At 43.0% G+C, this 20,635-nt stretch overlaps 1 protein-coding gene across 1 annotated transcript in view; it reads left to right on the top strand.

Moving 5' to 3' along the window:
* LOC308696626 (E3 ubiquitin-protein ligase rnf213-alpha-like) overlaps positions 1-20,635 on the top strand; it is a gene marked incomplete at its 5' end in the record, with an annotated part of 167,762 nt that overhangs the window by 8,850 nt on the left and 138,277 nt on the right. Inside the window, one exon of the mRNA XM_081375488.1 lies at positions 11,531-11,723. Coding sequence (XP_081231614.1) covers positions 11,531-11,723 — 193 coding nt within the window. The remainder of the gene's footprint in view (positions 1-11,530; positions 11,724-20,635) is intronic.

Raw genomic sequence — 20,635 nt, 5'->3', positions numbered from 1 at the left:
GGAGAGGGAGAGGGAGAGGAGTAACGTTATGCTTTTCGATGTAAGTTTTTTTAAAAACTGGCTTTTCAAAAAAATATATTTTTTCAGTGATTGTCTAGTTAGGCTTTTTTTTTTTTTTTTTTTTTTTTACATTTGTACGTTTATGTAAAAAAAAAAAACATTACTTTCCTAAACTAGCTTCTTCCTTACTGCCTGTGTGAATATCCCCTTACACACAGCTAATTTGTTAGTGATTGAAGCTGTTTTTTAACGCTTCTAGGGCGACTGTAAAAAATAGTTCTAGGGACGAAAGAGCAGACAGAAGTGTTTATGTCACGGTTGCTAGGCGACAGGATATGAGCAACGGGTAAGGGAGGGAACTGAAAGAAGGGTAGGCTGTCCAAATTCACAAACACCGACTTCCGGGTTTTGCGGTCGTCGGAGGACCCCTCCTCCTTCAACCGGGTAGGAAGGATCCTAAGGAGGATGCAGACCCTGAATTTGGACACAGCCTCTGTTTCTCTCAACATGAGGACAGGAGAGCTGTCAGTCAATAAATGTGAAAAAGTAACTAGCGTTACTTATTTGGAAAAGTAACTTAGATATTTTATTGCAAATTGAAAAAGTAATGCATTACTTTGCTAGTTACTTGAAAAAGTAATCTGATTACGTAACTCAAGTTACTTGTAATGAGTTACCCCCAACACTGTCTGTGAGTGATTAAATGACGCAGATTTTCTGCTTCATCTACTACACATATTCAAACACAAGTGACGCTAGCTGTGTTTTCAGCATCTGCTGTCTCACTATATGAGGACATCAGTACATGAACTTCACCTCCAGAGCTGCTCTGAGAGTCACTTCATGTGATTTTCATGGTTTCATTTGACAAAAACCTTTGTCATTTTGACCCGAATCAGTATGACACAATTTTGCCCTGTATTTTTGTGCACAGAACTGTTGATTTTCTCCCTCACTTCCTGCATCTATGTTTCCTTCGGAGGAGCTTTGCCACTTTACACAACCTAATGTAGCCAAAAGCCAATCATTTTAGCGATGTGTGTTCAGCAGGCGGGACTGAGATCTATTAACCGTTTTTCTAATTGCACATTTTTATCAGAACGCTCTTGTTAGAGATTTTAAGATAAAATCTGGTTAAATAAAATAAGTAATGCATTAAAATCACAAGACCCAAAACAGTGGTTATACAGTGCTGGTCAGAATTATTTGCCCCCTTGGTAAATATGATCAAAGACAGCTGTAAAAATAAATCTGCATTGTTAATTCTTTTGATTTTAAGATAAAAATCTGGTTAAATAAAATTAATATTTTATATTTTATTAATATTTAATTAAAAATAATACACAACAATCACAAGACCCAAATGGACAACAATGGTTATATATAAACATTTTTGATTGAAATTATTGCTTAATTATTATTATTATTATTATTATTATTATTATTGATGAATTAAAACATGGAGGAAAAACAGTGTGATTATTCCTTTAAAATTAAAGTTTTAATAATTTTATTATTACGTTTAAGTATTCTACTGTAAACTAGTCAATTGTTATATATTTGTCTCACAATTTCAAGTTAAACTGAACTCTTATTTTGACAGATTTTTTGTTTTTTGACAGTTTTACGACAGGGACGTAGAAATTAGTAGGGATGCTAGTAGTCGGGGAGCCAAAGTCTCCAAAGCTCAATAAAATGGGTTGAACCTGACATGGTCTGCCATACTTTTTATTTGTGTTTTTTCTGTTAACTTTGACCCTAAGAACCAATAATTGGAGGGTCTGCTCTGCCGGAAATATCGCGAAAAAAAAGTGTGGCAATTTTAGTGTATGCACTCTTTATTTTTTATCAGAAAAATGTGAAAAATTATTTTTTTCCTTAAATCCTCAGTGGGTTTGGTAGGCTGTCAATAAATGCATTCCAGATACACAGAACACATGTGCTGACAACATCCACTGAAAAAATAACTCTTAAAACACATTTCTACATGATTTTGTATCAATTTAATGCAAAAAAATTGGCGTTTTCTCACTTTTTTCCAATATTTTCATCTTTACTTCATTGGCAATCAACTATTCCCCCAAGTTATGACATCAGTCAATATGTCATTCTTTTCACCAAACAGTATACTCATTCCACAGAAAAAAATAATACAAATCCAACCAAAATCAATGGATCTGTGATGATTTCACTAATAGTTGATCAGCAGGCTCAGAACCTAAATAGAATTGTAGGCTACTCTCAAAATTCCGAAAGACATATAGTCCATGAGCCAGGGGGGTTGATCGGTATCATCGGGGGGGGGGAAATGCTATCATTGTTTTTTGGCAAGGTATACACCCCTAGTATTAGAAAAATCACGATAGCAGTGCAGCGGTGGTAGCGAAATCACTTTTTTCAGCTCATGAAGTTACTAACCCCCTAAGATAAATTCCGTTTTTGAAATATGGTGTATATCTGGTTTAGGCACATGCTAGGGATATTGTCAATATTCTATAATATGGTGCTTGGTATCGTTGGAAAGGGGACCTTTTAGGCTTTCATTTAAGCCCAGTACTGAATCTGTCTGACAAACACAGAGGTCACATGACTTCTTTAAACCAGGAATAACACACATTTTTTCACAATTTCCGCCTAAACTGTATGCTTTCTTTTATCCCACAGGTGTGGTCCAGGAATGGGCTCAGCCAGGTTGATGTGAGGGGGTCTGAGAATTCATTTTCTCAGCTCCCCCATGTTGTACCCTACAGTCTATCTGCATGTTGCCAGCGTACTTCCTTATATACCCACGACGTGTATATAACGTCTCCGTTCCCTACTCAGGGAACGAGGGTTCCCTTTCGTAGTCACTCCGAGTTACGTCGGATGACGACGAATGGGGTTTCGCTTAGAAAGCCTCTCACCTTCGAGTATATAAAACGAGCCAATGGCAATGAAATGCCATGGGTCTGCGGAATTTGCATAGCGTATCTCCGCCCCACCCTGGGGGTATATAAGGAAGTACGCCGGCAACATGCAGATATGTTTTCGCTTCGGAGCCAAGAGTTCTCTTCACTCCTACAAGCCATTCTGAATCATCTTCATTCTACGAGACAAGCGGCTCTTCAGTGTGTTTGTGTGATGGCGCGTTCCAGCGAGATCGCATTGCCTGCTGCTGTTTTGTGCAGTGATCTGCCGACAGTGAGTGTGTTTCTCCCTGGGCGCTTCAGCACTCTGCTGAGCTTTTCCCTCTCTAAAAGAGCTGCACGCGGCACGTCTTTTTCAAGACGGTTCCCCCGTGTATAGGCCTTTTTCACGGAAGTTAGAACGCACATCCGGTTCAGCGTTTGTTGTGTAAAGCGACTTCCGGTCGAAACAACAATAGCTTAAGCAACATCGATGTGTCACTGTAGCGTCCCTCATTGCACAAATAATAAGCAGTGACAACCATATTTGAGTTTTAATGCTTTTCCAAGCGATGACTGTCTGACAAAGAAGTGGATGCATGCTATTCGACACTTACATTTGTTTGTAGCCGGCACTTTATCGACGCTAATTACATTGCCGCTACTGGTCGTAAGCGCCTCAGAAAAGGAGCCGTCCCGATATATGTAGAACAACTGGGGAGAAACTTCACGAGAGTCGGTTTACAAAAGAGTTCAAAACTTGACACTTTTCCTATCCCTTCCTCTAAAACAGTGACGCATTGCTGCCACATTATTTTTCCACTCAATTCGTAATAACGAGATGTTATGTCGTTAAAACGACATATTTTCTTGGCCTTATAAGGACATGTGTAGTCATGTACAAAATATTCCTTTATCCACATAAAATGTATGTAGACTATCACGCCTTTATTACACTTCTACGTTCAAAAAGCTGAAGCAAACAGCAGCCCCCAATCAGAGCTATACCTAGCCTACACTGACTGGGCCCCGGGCAAAATGAATCAGTGAGGCCTTTTTTAAAAATATATTTTATATAGGCCTATAAGTTTTTATTTATTTATATAATATATTATAAGATTTATTTTTTGTTAATAGGCTATCTTCATTACCTGGAGATATAATTAAACAAAAAGTAGCCTAGTAGCCTATAGTCAACTTTTTTATGTTTATGTTTATGTTTTACAACATTGTGTTCTTATTATTTTTTAATTAACGAAATGTCAATTTTCGTCTTTATAACAGAGGATACAATACAAAAATCTTCAAGATACAGCCTACAATTTTCACATGTATAACGGATTGTCACCATAAACAGTCCTTTGTGTGGTGGTACCGTATTTGCTTTCGATTCGATTTTTTTCGTTGGTGAACATTTCAAGTTTTAAAGATATATTTCTCATAACTGTGAGGCTAGTCTGTTTTTCATTTCATTTTTGAGTCGTGCTCCAATTCACAGAGACCATGAAAGTGCGTCCTATTCGTTTTCTTTTCTTTTACAAAAGTACAACGTTTTCTTGTTGTTGTCAGCACCGTACTCTGACGACACCCAAGACGACGAAATAGTTAACTTAGTGAGGTAACAGCGCTGGAGCAGATCATGACTATGCAGTCCCTCCTCTTCCAGGTATGTTTATGCATTTCTGAAAACAAATTATGAAGCTAGCCTACTTTCCCGTCATATTTTATTAAATATATTATTGAAGCCTTTATTACATTTGTCCTTTCACTTTCAAGTCATAATATCATTTTAGTTAATGTTGACACAAATTACTGTTCCAGGAAGATATCACCATAGCCTACTTTATTTCTCCAAAATAATGCTGCCACAACGGCAGTAATAAAATTAAGATAAGCAAAGTCTTAAAATTATCTAAATGACTATTACAATAAAGATTTGTTTTGTTTTGAGTGCGGAGCGATTGAATGAAGCTCGAAAAGTCGAAAAACATCCGAATGCCGGTAGATTCTTCAGGGAAGTTGTGAAGAGTAAACGTTAGCGCGCCTGACTCCTTTTCACCGGAAGTCGCTTTACACAACAAACGCTGAACCGGATGTGCGTTCTAACTTCTGTGAAAAAGGCCTATTTACTGGATGTGGGCGCGTGATTCATCTGCCTAACGGTCACGAGCGCTGTTTCGCGTGTTGGGCTTAATCGCTCGGCAGCGCTCGTAGAGGAGTCATGTTTTCATTGCGGGAACTTGACCATCGCGATGTTTATAGATCGAGACTCAATGATCTCAGTGTGGGTAGAGTCCCCTCTGCCACACCCCAATTTATCTCTTCCTACGGGATACTTTGGCTGGTGGCCAGGGTGATCTGAGGGTTACATTGTGGTACAATAATAAAACATTTTTTTTTTAAATAAAAAAAAAACACTCCCCCCTCCACATCGCAAACCGTGGGGCTTCTGTGTGTACCTGGTTCCTCTCGGGGACCCAGTGTTTCATTCGGGACTCCAGCAGATGGTGTCATGTCACTCACAGCATCACAAGGCGGGCTTGATTCCTCTGGCAATGAGGATTCGACTACGTTGCCTCTCTCAGGAGTGTCGGCGTTAGTCGAGTCAGATCCAGAGCTGATGGCCATGCTTTCCCGGGCAGCTGAAAGCATCGTTTGGAGTGGCGCTGCCCTCCCCCCGAGCGCTGTAGGCTTTCCCGGATGTGCATCAGGACACTTCCGGCCCGCGGGAGTCCACGTGACTTTTCGCGGCCTGCAGGCGTCCTCCGCCTTCGCTGCCCTTGATCGTGAGGCGATCTTGGTCTGTATGTTCTCTGTCACTTTTGTGACACAGGCATGCAGTCCTGTGTGTCGCCTTTGCTTTGAGGCAGTGCTGACTCAGGAGTTCTGTCAGAACCGGCCACAGTGGAACGCTAGTCCTTCCCTGGCCAACACTGACAGAATGCGGAATCTCGACCACGCCCCTTTGCTGGGACGCTATGCCTCCCATGCCAGGCCTGGTCGTTCCGCCGTGCACAATACTGACCTCGCTCTTGGGCGACATCGGTACCTGCGTGATCCTGGGCCAGGTGGTGTCCACTAGAGTGGTCCAGACATGGGCTTAGCCAGGTTGATATGAGGGGGTCTGAGAATTCATTTTCTCAGCTCCCCCAATGTTCCAAGCTGGGGTCTTCGGCGGGGTGGCTTCGGCCACCAGAAGCAGACTCAGGTTCGTCTGCACTGATGGTCATCCATCCGTGTGGTCTCCTTAGTCTGCTTCCCGCCAAGGCCACCTCCATACGGCTCCTCCCCTCGGGCCTTCACCGGCCCTGGGCAGGAGGAGGTCGCAGGAGGGCGGCGCTGCCCGTCTCCGCCCCTTAGACTGCCACGCCAGCCTAAGCAGCACCCTTGAGACGGGCAGCTTGGTCGGCTGTGTGGTTGAGGACTGCGCCCAACAGTCTTCGATCACTCCAGAAGCGGACTCAGACTTCTGCACTGACGGTGATTCGTCCTTAGTCTGCTTCCCGCCGACGCCGCCTCCATGCAGCTCCTCCCCTCGAACCTTCAACGGCCCGAGCATGAGGAGGTCGCTGGAGGCTGGCACCGCCTGTCTCTGCCCCTTAGCCGGCTAACACCTGGCTAAGCAGCACTCCTGAGACGGGCAGCTGGGTCGCGAGAACCATCAGGCTCGGCTACGCGATTCAGTTAGCGCGGTCTCCTCCCCGCTTCAGGGGAGTCCGCTTCACTATGGTCGGTGGCAATGCCCCTGTCATGAGAGCGGAGGTCGACACCCTACTGGCGAAGGGTGCGATCGAGATTGTCCCTCCAGCTGAAATGAAGTCCGGCTTCTACAGCCCCTACTTCATTGTACCGAAGAAATCTGGTGGGTTACGGTGAATCCTCGACCTGCGCGTCTTGAACCGCTCCCTTCACAGGCTGCCGTTCAAGATGATCACGGCCAAACGCATCCTCCAGTGTGTGCGGCCGCAGGATTGGTTTGCAGTGATCGACCTGAAGGACGCCTACTTCCATGTCTCCATTTTACCTCGACACAGACCGTTTCTACGGTTTGCTTTCGAGGGGCGGGCATACCAGTACGCGGTTCTCCCATTCGGGCTAGCCCTGTCTCCTTGCGTCTTCACGAAAGTCGTCGAGGCAGCCCTTGTTCCCCTCCGGGAACACAGGGTTCGCATCCTGAATTATCTTGACGACTGGCTGATCCTAGCTCACTCTCGAGACCAGGTTTGCGAACACAGGGACCTAGTACTCCGGCACCTAGCTCGTCTGGGCCTTCGGATCAACTTGGAGAAGAGCAAACTCTGCCCCTTGCAGAGGATCTCTTTTTGTCAGTATGGAGATCGACTCGGTCGCCATGTGCGCGCAGCTTACGAGCGAGCGCGCGCAGTCACTGCTGAATTGTCTTCGCCAGTTCGAGGACAAGAGTGCGGTTCCATTTGAAACTTTTTCAGAGGCTCCTGGGGCATATGACATCCGCAGCCGCAGTAACGACCTTAGACCAGCTCTTTGTCTGTTATGGTGGGAAGCTGAAGGGAAAGGCTCTCTCCAAGCAAAGGTTGTCTAGCTGGATAGTGGACGCCATTGCTTTGGCATACCAGCAGCAAGGTCGACCATGCCCCCTTGGTGTGACGGCATCCTCTTGGGCTCTAGCGCATGGAGCCTCGCTAACAGACATCTGCAGAGCTGCAGGCTGGGTGACACCTAACACATCCGCAAGATTCTATAATCTCCGAGTGGAGCCAGTTTCTTCTCATGTACTCGCTTCAACTAGCCGGTACTAGATTCTGCTCAGGTGTCTTTGCTTGCTCGCCATTCCTCTCCACGGACGGGATACGTGCGATATTCTCCTCAGGTGAGCCTAATAAGCCCTGAGTTCCTCCAGCACTATTGACGGCAACGCCAGAGTTATGCCACCGGCAGCTTTCGCGCTTGGCTAGGTGCCTCCATGTGCATGGTTCCCCCTCCGGGCGACCCCCACATGTGTATTTCCACTGTAAGCCTCTCTGAGCATGTGTCTTTCCCTTGGCAAGCCACCTTGCCACTCCTGGGGTTGAAATATTCCACCTGCGGCAGGACACCCCAGTGATACTCCATATGCAGCCCCCCGGGGTCATATGTGTATTCCAAGTCCCCCCTTAGGGCTGGGCATGTTTGCATATTTCCACTGAGATATGCTTCCCAGTGTACCTTGGTATTCCTGTGTTAAGTAGGAGTCCTTTGTCCATGCCAGTCTCACGACAGGGAGCTCAGACTTAAGCAGGGCACTGGAAGACAGTCGAGAGGTGACGTGATTACACTGGGAACCCCATTCATCATCATCCGACGTAACTCGGAGTGACTACGAAAGGGAACATCTCGGTTAAGTTCTGCTTTTTTGCAGAATCTGTTAGTTGAGATCACGAAGAAGCCTCTCCATGTTTGAGATAGCAGTATTGGTATATTTAAAAGCGTACATTTTTAGATTGAAATCGGCTTGTTTTTCGAAGATTCTAGCACGCAGTAGGGGCGTGTCATTGTCGGTGCGTATTTCCATACTAAATAAGCCGGCTTTTGTTCTTTTGTTATTGCCCCGCCCTCCAAGGGAACAGCGTGGCTACTTATTATGCAGCGCTCTGGCCGGCTCTATCTGATATCAAAATTCAATGAAGATGGACGCCGCAAAGATTGTCGCAGACGAGCTGAACCGTGGGAGTTACACCGAAACTGTTTTGAAGTACTTCTTCAAGCCGGATGCTTATGAACAAGCGCTCACTGATCCTGAAGACGATAGATTCGCCTATTTTAACACTGTATATCGTAATGGTCTAGTGGTAGAACGTTTGCCTATCATGCAAGAGGTCTTGAGTTCGAATCCACGCTCGTGTAGTTTTTTTTTTTCTCGTATACTTTTTTTTCTCATCAAAACCGATTGTTAATCAGTGGTTGTGTATTAAGCAGAGACACGTTTGTGTGCATTATGTTTTGTGATTTCCCCAGAACGAATAGAGAGTATCCGCAACGGATTGAAGCGCGCGTCCGAGTGAATACAGTGCGGTGTGTGCGCGAGCCACACGAGAAAACACTGTATCCGCGCCACTGATCGCAGCAGCAACGAGTACTTTGATCACTTGATTTAAAAAAACACATTTCACACCTGCCTCATTTAGTTCGGTTGAATCGCACTAGAGTTCGTTTTCCCCCTTGGTGCGGTTCGTTTGGGCAGGTGTGAATGCGGCAATCGCACTCGGGTGCGCACCAAAAGCGGACCAAACAAGCGTACTGAGGAGGAGAGGTACGTGGTCTCGGTACGCTTTCAAACGAACTCTGGAGCGGTTCGTTTGTGGTAAGAACGTGATCCGACCTCGAACAGACCCAGCTGCCAAAGAACTGCGCATTTTTGGACTAAACCAGCTGCCGTAGTCAGCTGCGCTGTGCATTATGTCACTGTTTAGCAACATTAATGCACGCGTCGCCTCCTCCTGAAGTGACTCGCCGCGTGCATTGAATAAAACATTTTTTAAGCCGCATCCTCGCTTCATTCTCAAATGTTATTGTTTGCCTAAAGTGGTGTAGACAAACTATAAACAATGACTAGGGATACAATCAGCCCACGCAGTCGTCTCTCCATAGTAAAAAGTGGCGTGTTGTCTGCCGGATTTTCCTCCTCTTTGTTTAATTCCGGGAGTTCTGTTGGAATTTTCCCTCACGTTAATTCTGACAATCGAAGTGCAGTTATGAAAATACGTTCAAGACCCATCTGGCCAACGAGTGATGTGGATGTTCATGACTGCATTTTGTTTCGTTTCATAAACTGATCCGGACCAGAGCGATAAGTGTGGTGTGAAAAGGAACCAAAACACCTGAAAAAGCTGTAAAGCTTTACAGGGGGTATGGCTTATCTAAATGAGATGTAAATGAGCCCTATTGTCACTCCCAGCAGGAGAGAGAGGTGAGAACTGCACAAATTTTAGAGGCCGTTTTCTTCCCTTTGAATTTTTTTGAGTGCCTACTTTCAATTGGCCACAACTTCTCCAAATATTATCAGATTTGCATGTGTTACACATCGTTGGAAAGCTTGGAGACTACACTTTCAGAATCTGTGAATAACTCAAAATGCCCCAAAACCGACTTGTGTCATTACTTTCCGTGACTGGTCACATATCTGCATGTTGCCGGCGTACTTCCTTATATACCCCCAGGGTGGGGCGGAGATACGCTATGCAAATTCCGCAGACCCATGGCATTTCATTGCCATTGGCTCGTTTTATATACTCGAAGGTGAGAGGCTTTCTAAGGGATCTTTCACAGGCCGGGAACAATCTACCACCCCCAGCCGGAGAAGTGGAAGCTGTGGGTTTGGTGGGGGTTCAACTCATAAATTATTGTCTCTCAACTGAAGTTGATGAGAACATCCTAAACTCTAAAACTCCCTCTATGAAGAAACTATACATTCTAAAGTGGAGAGTATTCCCTTTATGGTGCAGAAAACACTGGTTGGACCCAGTTAACTGCCCAGTGGCTTCAGTGCTGTAGTTCCTTCAGGATTGTTTCTCTGCGGGTCTAAACCCCTCCACACTTATGGTCTACATGGCATCCATAGCTGCCTACCACACATTTTTGGGTGATGGGTCTTTGGGAAGACACCATTTGGTAACTCGCTTCCATTGTGATACTCGGATGTTGAGGCCTGCTATTCATATGAGAGTTCTGGCCTGTGATTTGGCCATGGTTTTAGAGGGGTTGTCCCTGGCACCCTTCAGATCTGTCAACTCAAATTCAACAGTCTTTCAGCTGCTTAAATTTACTTTACCCTGTGAGGGCTTTTGAAAAGTTCATCCAACGTACTGCCCGGTGGCATAATCAGCTGCTGGTATGCTTTGGTTCACCCAAGCAGGGTTCCCCATCTTCCAAGCAGATACTAAGTAAATGGATCAATGAGGCTATCCCTACAAGGTGCTGACTTGCCTTCACATCTAGTCATAAGGGCCAAATCCCCCAGGAGTGTGGCGGCATCAAAAGTCTTACTGTCAGGGGTGTTCCTCCAGGAAGTGTGCGATGCCTCTGGTGGAAGTTTTTTTTTACAGCCTTGATCTTGACCCTACATCAGGGTCACATGTTCTGTTGTCTTAGATTTGTGCTCAAACTTATTTACACTAGGACAGGCATTAGTCAGTATGGAGCAGTAGGTATTTTGTTCCCCACAGCATCTTAACTTCCAATGTAGCATGAGTTCTCTTGAAAGGGAATGTTTCAGGTTATGACTATAACCACGGTTCCCTGAGACAGTAACGAGACACTGTGTTGCCTTGCCATACTTCCTGTATGCCCGTAAGTGGCTTGCTTAAGCCAATCAGAAGCTAATGCTGCTTTGTTCCGGGTGACTTTTATAGTGTCCGAGTAGTGATGACGCAGCACCAATCTGGATTGTAATACTTACACACTTCAGTGCTTCAGACACAATTATGCTGAGGCGTTCCCCCATATCATTGTATTTTACCACGCAACATCTTGTTCTCTTCTCAGAGAACCATGGTTAAAGTCGTAACTGGAGTCGATTTAAAATTTCCTGGTAGATATTGTGAAATCTTTGAACCCACTTGGGTTTCAGTTGAAATAAATAATAAAAAAAGAAGTGATTTTTGACTTATTGTTAAATTCCTATTTTTTAGTAAGATGTTGAAACTCATGAAGACACATGGACATTTGCTGGAGGTGGACAGACTACTGGCTCGGTCTTGGATGTACTTGATGACTCTAAATGAGTTGGTTGAGTGCAGCTCCTTAATCCATGTAGAGCTCCTGGACATCCTGCAGCTTTTCACCATGAAATGCCCAGAAAAAATATCCAACAGCACTTCAACGGTGAGTGTCATGTTATCACAAGAAATAACCATATATGTATTAATCACAACAAATTGAATTACCATGTTTTAACTTTTTTTAAAATGTTTTTGACAAAAATACCGCAGTCTGAACCGTGTATATTTGATTGTTATTATGTTGTCTCAGAGCATTTTGAGGATGCTGGAACACTTGATCAAACAAAAATACAGGTAAAGTTCTTTCACTGAAATTAAAAATGAAACATTCATTAATGTGCCTCTGAAATTGTTTTTATATTTAAACAAATTCATATAATATTGTCTTTTATGTGAATAATAGTTTTGTAATATGTTGCCACAAGTGGCAGTAATTGGTATGGTAAAGATGTAATATAGATTGTTTAAAAGCAGCTTTACAGTGATAATAGGAAATTAAAGTAACAGAGATTGTTTAGGCTTTACAACAGATCTAGAATAAAGTTATTGTCCAGCCAAAGTTAGTTTTGATTGATTCACTTCTGTTGCAAAGTGTAAATAGTGGTCAAATACAGATGCTGGGGTATCTTTTCAGTGATACAGAGTTTTTCCCAATCAAGTATGATGTTTTAACTTGTAGTGAATGTTGAAGAACATAAATATGGGGCCACCAGTGATGAGGTGCAGGTTAAGAAGTTAAATTCATTGAAAATCTTTGGGATGTGCACCCTGTAAATTCTACAAGATCTTGACAAAAAATTTATTCACATCTTGATGGAAATAAGATCATTTGTTATTAGCTATTATTTTGTGCTTCATGGACCATTTATCAGTTTGGACCATCAATGTCAGTGCAGCGCGAGCCGATCTTGATCAAGCAACACTGTTACTACACAGCGCTAAGAAATCCAGTAAAGAAAGCATTTGAATTCACTACTGAAGTAATAACATCGCTGTGAGATCTAGTGAGAAGCATTCGCATTTCTCTGTTATTAACGGATCAAACAGCGCTGACGTGGAAACCAGGAGAAACATTGTGCCATGAATGAACTAGTTATAGGGCCCTATTTTAACGATCTGAAACGCAAGTATCAAGCGCGAAACGCAAGTAACTTTGTGGGCGGATTTCGGGCGCTGTTGCTATTATACCAGCAGGATAAATGACTCTTGCGCCCGACGCAAATCTAAAATGTGTTGGTCTGAAGTCGCTTCATTACTCATAGGTGTGGTTTGGGCGTAACGTGAAATAAACCAATCAGAGCATCATCTCACATTCCCTTTAAGAGCAGGCACACTTGTGCCATGGCGGATTGCTATTATAATGGCGGATTCGCCAGGAGCGGTTCACAGCCGAGGAGACCGACGTTCTCGTCAGGGCCGTAAAACACAGAGAAGTGACATTGGGGGATGGAGAAACACACCCAGATTAGCTTCGGTTAAACAAGCGTATGATAATGTGTAAGCTAGATTTATGCCTATTTTTTCACATCTTCATGGACACAACAATGATTTCCCCTGTGTGTTAATATTTTTCCTTGTAATAATGTATGATTTGCAAAAATGAAAACTGCTGTGTCTGTGTGCAGATGAGAGAAGCAAAGTGTGTGTGTGTGTGTGTGTGTGTGTGATGTGCAGACGCTACATTATGGCCAAGCATGCGCCCTTAAAATAGCATCTGAATAACATGCGCAACGCGCCACTGACTTTAGACTAGGTTTCTCCTGGTCTGTGGAGAAATTGTTTGCAAAATAGCACCAGGGAACGTTTGCGCCGGAACACGCCTCCTCTTTTCGCTGAACCGCCCCCGGGAGCGCAAGTTCATTCCCTAATTTACCGACGTGCGTCTGTGGAGGGAAAAGTCCGCTGTGCGCGAGTGCAAAATAGGAATGATACATGCGTCGGTGAACAAAGTCAATTGCACTGGGTGCAAGATAGGGCCCATAGGCTTAAAGTCCACAGACTTTCTGGCAACATTCACCATGGATTTAATGTAGTAACACTAACTGTAAGTTAACCATGGAAGTTTGGCAGGAATAGTAAAATGCTTTCAAGTACGTCACACATCTTATTCCAGCACTTTAAAACTTATCATATTTAAATGTTATCTTTAATGTGATGACCAAAACCTCCTTCATCCATCCTTCGGATGAGACGTGAAACCGAGGTCCTGACTGTGGTCATTAAAAATCCCATGGCACTTCTCGTAAAGAGTAGGAGTGTAATCCCGGTGTCCTGGCCACATTCCACCCATTGGCCCTTGCCAATCATGGCCTCCTAATAATCCCCATCCACTAAATTGGATCTATCACTCTCTATCCACCTATAGCTGGTGTGTGGTGAGCGCATTGGCGCCGTTGTTCTGTGGCTGCCGTCGCATCATCCATGTGGATGTTGCACCCTGGTGGTGGTTGAGGAGAGACCCCTGATATGATTGTTAACCGATTTGGGTTTACAGTAGTACATATGAAAGCACTATATAAACTCACTCACTCACTCACTCACTCACTCACTCACTCACTCACTCACTCACTCACTCACTCACTCACTCACTCACTCACTCACTCACTCACTCACTCACTCACTCACTCACTCACTCCATTTAAAAAACTAAAAATGTAGGAAAACTCACACTTATTGAAAAATATTTATATTTTAAATCAAGGAAAGGTCTCTGGCATTTCTTTCTTTTTGCTGTATCGAAAACGTACCTAACTGTGACACCACCGTGTCATATCGAACCGAACCGTCAATTTTGTGAACCCGTTACACCCCTACTTATTACAGATGTTAATCTACATCAAAGTTTGCATTGATTGTTCTACGTTTACACTTTCACATTGCACACATTTTGTAACATTTTAAGGTCAATAGTTTCTTTAACACTTACTTTTTTATCTTAATATAGGACATAAAGATGATATTTTTGTTTTGTTTACATTTTATTTTTGACTGCTAAAACTAATATAATTTGTTGTTTGCCTTAATAATGTGGAGAAAGAAAAGAAAAGAAAAAAACAGTAGTTTAAATTCAAACTTTTCTTCTTGCCTTTAAAAAAAAAAGGTTATATAAAATGTCAATAATTATCGATACCGAACGATATGAAACATTATATCGTGATATTTTTTTTTTAGCTATATTGCACAGCCCTAGCGTTCTATGTCACTAGAAAATACATTTGCATAATGTCCGCCTATGTTGTACGTTGTTCGCTTATTCCACATCTTGATGGAAATAACATCACAACATCTCTTTCCATCAATAGGTGCATACATTTTTGGTCAAGATCTTGTATTGACAATGCAAGAGTCTAGCACTTTGTAAACTCTACTCCAGCACATTGAATGGACAATGAATTTAAGGTCTAGATTCAGAGATACCAATTCATGTGTGAAAATGATTCTTCATGCTCCCTTCCAACCATTCTTTCACAATTTGAGCCTGGTGCATCATGACATTGTCATCCTGGAATATGCCCATTATGTGTCTTCCTACATGGTTGTTTAAGAAATAAAAAGGTATACACTCCATCAATTAGTGTTAGAAGAACTTTTTCCAAATTTATGCTAGAAATATAATAATTACTGCAATAAAGATCCAATCATAGACTTTTAAAGTGCCCCATTATGTTTTTTTCAAATATTCCCTTTCATGCAGCGTGTAATATAGCTATTTGTGAATGTAAACTTTCTGCAAAGTTGTAAAGTCAAAAGTGCACGATAAATAAAGTTATTGTCTCCCAAAAGTAAAAATTGACTCTAAACATCTCAGGTTATGACTGTAACCCTGGTTCTCTGAGAACAGGGAATGAGACACTGTGTCCTGAGACACTATTGGGGAATGCCTCAGCGTGACTGGTATCTGAAGCACCAGGCAATCGTACTGGCTGGCGACAGCCTATGATGTCACTACTAGTGCGACCAGGAAGTATATGGCGAGAAGACAAGGGACGCCTAGAAACATGTCATCCACTTCTTCGTCTGAAGGGACTGAACAATTAGCCAGGAGGCATTGCCAAGAGATGCAGTGCCTCATTCACTGTTCTCAGGGAACAGAGTTAAAGTTGTAACCTGAGATGTTCCCTGTTGAAAGGGAACTCGCACTGCATCATGAGACACTTTTGGGAAACGAAATAGACACGCCGCCATGCTGACGGGAGTGTGTGCCATAAAATAGCTGTGACTAAGCACAAAAATGGCAGTTTCAACTGAAATGTCAGAACCACTTCCCCTTCTGGTCACACTAGGCTCTCAGTGACAGCACTCCATATGGCCACTGCCTGAGCTACACGTCTCGATGAGGAAGTGCCTTCATATAGTTGTAACGAATACGACTCTGGGTAAATTTGAATTAGCTCAAGAATATGGGGAATTTTGGGAATATTAATTTTTATGACTCATGGTCATAATTCATAAGTCGCATGTACATTTATTTTATCAATTATCGAGACTATCTTGTTCTGTGACTGGTCTGACCGACATTTAATTCGTCCAGCGAAATAAATGTAAAATCATTACAGTCAAGAAGAGATATTCACAAACTTCAAGAGAGTTTCATGTCCTGGCCACGGACATCAACTTCCTGAGTTTATTAATTGAAACTACTCAAGTAGTCTATATTTCGAGCTTGTAGCTTAAGATCTTTTAAAGTTTCATTGACTTATAAGGTGGCAGTGAAAAGTATTTATGAATTTTAATAAATGCAAAACTAGAGATTATGAGCTACGAATATACACGTACGTAAAAATGCAAACAATAAACAAACAACATATAACCAAACAATAACATAAGTGATCAGAATGAAATGAAAGAAAGAAAGAAAGAAAAGAGAAGAGGAAGAAGGGGAACTTAATTCACAGTCCTAAGAGATAGACACCAGGAAAACAGCTTTTATCAACTCAATATACTTGCAGTATTCTGTGCTCTTTCAGTGCGATGCTGTAAAAGAGGCGCGCGTGTCCGGCTGGTTTGCGTCTGGCTTCGTCTTCTGGGTCGTTTTGCAAGACGATGTAAAGGCTTACTTGAATTTAAGTTACCGCGAAAATTAGGTTCGTCTTCCGTGCGGAAGAGGTTTAAAGTCTTTGTTGCAGCGACGGCAGGCTTTTACATGACGCGGGCCATGTGTCCCAGAGGCCAAGTCCAGGCCCGTTCAGCTGGAGCAGCGCTGCACGTGGAGAAGAAGGAGGAGGTCCAGGGACCGGAGGAAGAAGAGGAGAGATCAGCGGGATCGATGAGAGGAGAAGAGGAGAGGAGGGAGAGAAGGGAAGCATGATATTTTGAAGGGGCCAAAACTCACGCCCTCTCACGGACGTGGGCCAACCGCCTTTTACAACGGATCGGGCACACCTCCTGACGTTTCGAGATCTATACCCCCCTTCCTCTTAGAAATTGGAACGATAGATTCGTTCGTAACATTAATATCACTGGTATTAATAAAACAATGCATCCTCTGATATGTTGCGTTAAACATTCGAGACCGTTGGGATATCTGGAACAAGACGATACCATGAATGGCACTGCTATGACATAATTTCACACAAATACACGATTATAGTCACATCACATTGATTACAAACCAATAAAGTTATATAGGCATAATATTTGGGACAAGGGATCATGCACACTTCAAGAAAATACATTTTAAACATTTACAAATTGATTTTTGATTACACGTGGTTTGAATACGATGAGTCTCTGTGTGTGTGTGTATGTGCTCCGTATGGAGAGTTCATGCAAGTTGAAGAGTTCACGGGGTGTTTTAATGAGATTAGCAGTCAACAAAGTCTTGTTGTTTTCTGAAGTATAAATCAGTGTCCGAGAATATCCCTAGGGGATCTGCGTAATCTCAGACATTGTGGCGCCTTGCGCTCGTGGCTTCCCGTGTAAACTCATAAAAGAGGTGTCTGTAGACAGCAATCAATGAGTTACTTGAGCTGATAGATGCCATCTGTTGTTTGTAGACAGTTCAAGAAGGATAGAGTCCGTTTGTTGGTAATTTCAGTAATTTTAAATATCTATAGAGAGAGAGCTGGTAATCTGGCCATCTTCTTTGTGTTACATAGTACTGGAAGTACTTGTCAAAGGAGCAGTTTACTCTGCTCAACCCTGGATCTACAGAGCACTTCTTTTTCAAAGCACTGTGGAGGCTGGGTACTCTACATAGTGTCCCTAATGAGGGGAATACCTCCAACTCTAAAACACTGATCTACCAGGGAGGTCTCACAAAGAGCCCTTTGGCCTTCTGATCAGGCTCAGGGAGTACTAACTAGGCTCGACCAAGTAGAGTATCGGCCAAGCTCTGGGGTTAGAACCAGGAAGGCGCCTGTGGACCCTGCAACGTAATATCAATCTACACACTCTGGGGAGCCAGGATACTCATACTATCAACAAGTGTAAGGGACCTAGCTTGACCCGGAGGATTGCCATCAGGGCAACCAGAGGTATATAGGCTTGGAATGCCCATATCGCTTTCTACCCTACAGTTTCGTGTGTAAATTAGGTCAAACTGGTTACCTGATTTGTGAAATACCTGTGGTGGTAAGCCACTAGGAGAGAGTGGAAGTCTGCAGTGGCTGTAGGCTTCTCCAGATGAATGTTGAAGTTGCCAAAGACTACAAGTGGGCTTCCATCCTCAGAGAATAAAGACAGCAGCCCATCCAGCTCGTCTATAAAGGTGCCCAGTTGACCTGGATGATGATAAATTGCTACAATATGGAGTTTTTGAGGAGTTATTACCATAATTGCATGACATTTAAAATAATTATTATTGGATAGAGAAGAGTGGATTGAGTATTTACAGTTTTTAGAAATGAGAAGACCAGTACTCCCACCCCTCCCAACCTGACAGAGAGAGTGAGAGAAAGAGAAGGTGTTTGGGAGAGCAGCAGGGGTTGCTGTGTCCTCTGGACAAAAACAGGTCTCAGTCAAGCCCAAAATAGTAAGAGTTGACTGTGTAGCAAAGACCTGAATAAAGTCTGCTTTGTTGACAGATGACTGACAATTCCAGAGACCCACATAAATAAAGAGAGGTGCATCTGAAGAGGTGCAAGTAGGACGCAAATGGCTGAGGTCTGAAATATGCTAATACAGGACAGTCCGTCAGTGGTCGTGGGCGGAAAATCCAAATGGCTTGATTATTGAGAGTGTTTAGGCTTTTTGAGGATAAAAAAAGGAGTGAATGGATTTTTGTCATTGTATGGTGGTTGTGTCCACACACTGCAATGACACATTTACATGCAAACACCATATAAAAGTGAATTTTGCATCCGATGACCACTAACCTTAAACAGGGTATTAAGCAAACACTTACACACTACAGCTGTCTCCACCATCGCTTCACTGACAGGCCAACAACATGGACAACACTGTGTCGGTGGCATATATAAATCGCTAAGGAGGTATTTGTTCTCAGATTAACTAGACTGCCATCTCCTCCTCGAGTCAGCTGTGTCTGAAAGTCACTGCATGCCACTCATATTCCAGGCGACCTCAATTGTTGGAAGTCCTGAGTGGACTATCACTAGCGGTGATTGACACCATCACTCAATCCAGAGCCTCCTCTACCAGACAGATGTATGCTTAAAAGGTGCTTGTTTTCGATAATTGGTATTCTTCCCAAGTAGAAGACCCACAGAGATGTGCCATCGAGTTGGTGCTTTGCTTTCTACAAGAAAAGTTGGCGAGACAGATTTGTCCCATTTATCTGGACCACATGGAGAGTTTTAGATGCTCAGATCTGCTCTTTGTCTGCTTCAGGGGACAGCAAAAGGGAAAGGCTGGATAGCCTGCATTGCCATCCTGTTAGCATACCACACCCACTGTGTGCCATGTCTCCTAGGACTATGAGCACACTCTACTAGAGGCATCGCTGTGTCCTGGGCTCTAGCGAACAGTGCCTCTTTAGCAGACCTCTATAGAGTAGCGGACTGGGCTACACTCAATACTTTTGCAAGATTTTACAATATCCAGATTCAGCCAGTGTCGTCCTGAGTGCTATTGGGTAGAGATGGCCTCTCAGGTAGAGCCTAAAAAGAAAGGTCAAGTAATGACTGAAGCGTATGGCTAAAAGCGTATGGATAAAATCTGGCTGAGTGCAATTGCTACCAGGCATGCAACAGCTTGCCAGCATTTGCACTACCAAAACTAATAACACAGTTCAGTTGGATGTGGCGTTTAGTGTCCAACTGAACCACTAGTGTCACTACATTTACACAACACTGAGTGAGTGACACATAGGGAAGGTCTCAGTTAATATTGTAACCTCTGTTGCTGCATTTGTCCTATGAAATAAAGGACATGCTTCACACAGATGTCGGTCAGCTGTTTATTTTGTCTCGCTTCAGCCAACTCCGCAGGCACTGTGAGAACTACAAGAAAATAAATGTATACAATGTAAAAAAAAAATCATCTCTCAGTCAGCTGTTCACAGATATAGATTCCCAAACACAACAGAAATTCAGTACATCCAATAAACCACTATGTAAAGGTCCCCCCTAATTTTAACCAAAAAAATATTTTAAGGGAGGTACATTTGATGAGATTTTCAACATATTTAAATGAATTAAAAAATATATAACAAAGCAGCAGGTGCTTATAATAAAAAAATGTGTAAACAAATAACAAAATTAAGTACCTGAACCCAGGTTTTATCAAATCTAGCAATATAATCTCTCAGTGCAAACTTGATAACTAATGAGGCTTAGAAGATTTTCAGTGCAGTAATATATTTTTGTGAGGTATACGTGAAGCACAGGCAATGTCAATGCTCATTCAGCACTTCTGGGACACCAAAGAAAGCACTGAGGAAGCAAGGTTTAGGAGAAATATAAAAAATGCTCAAAAGAGTGTAAAAGAATAACCAATTTTGGACAGGAATAAAAACCATGAATGATCAACAGGAGCTTAAAACCACCTACTACAAGTTTCATCTGTGCCTAAAAAAAACCTTGTTGGTTTTGTTGGGTAGGGAGAGGAGATTCG

This window comes from Scardinius erythrophthalmus (assembly GCF_964197995.2).
Source record: "Scardinius erythrophthalmus genome assembly, chromosome: 1".
NCBI lineage: Eukaryota > Metazoa > Chordata > Actinopteri > Cypriniformes > Leuciscidae > Scardinius > Scardinius erythrophthalmus.
Note: the sequence above shows the minus strand (reverse complement) of the source record. Positions and strands in the feature narration are given on the sequence as shown.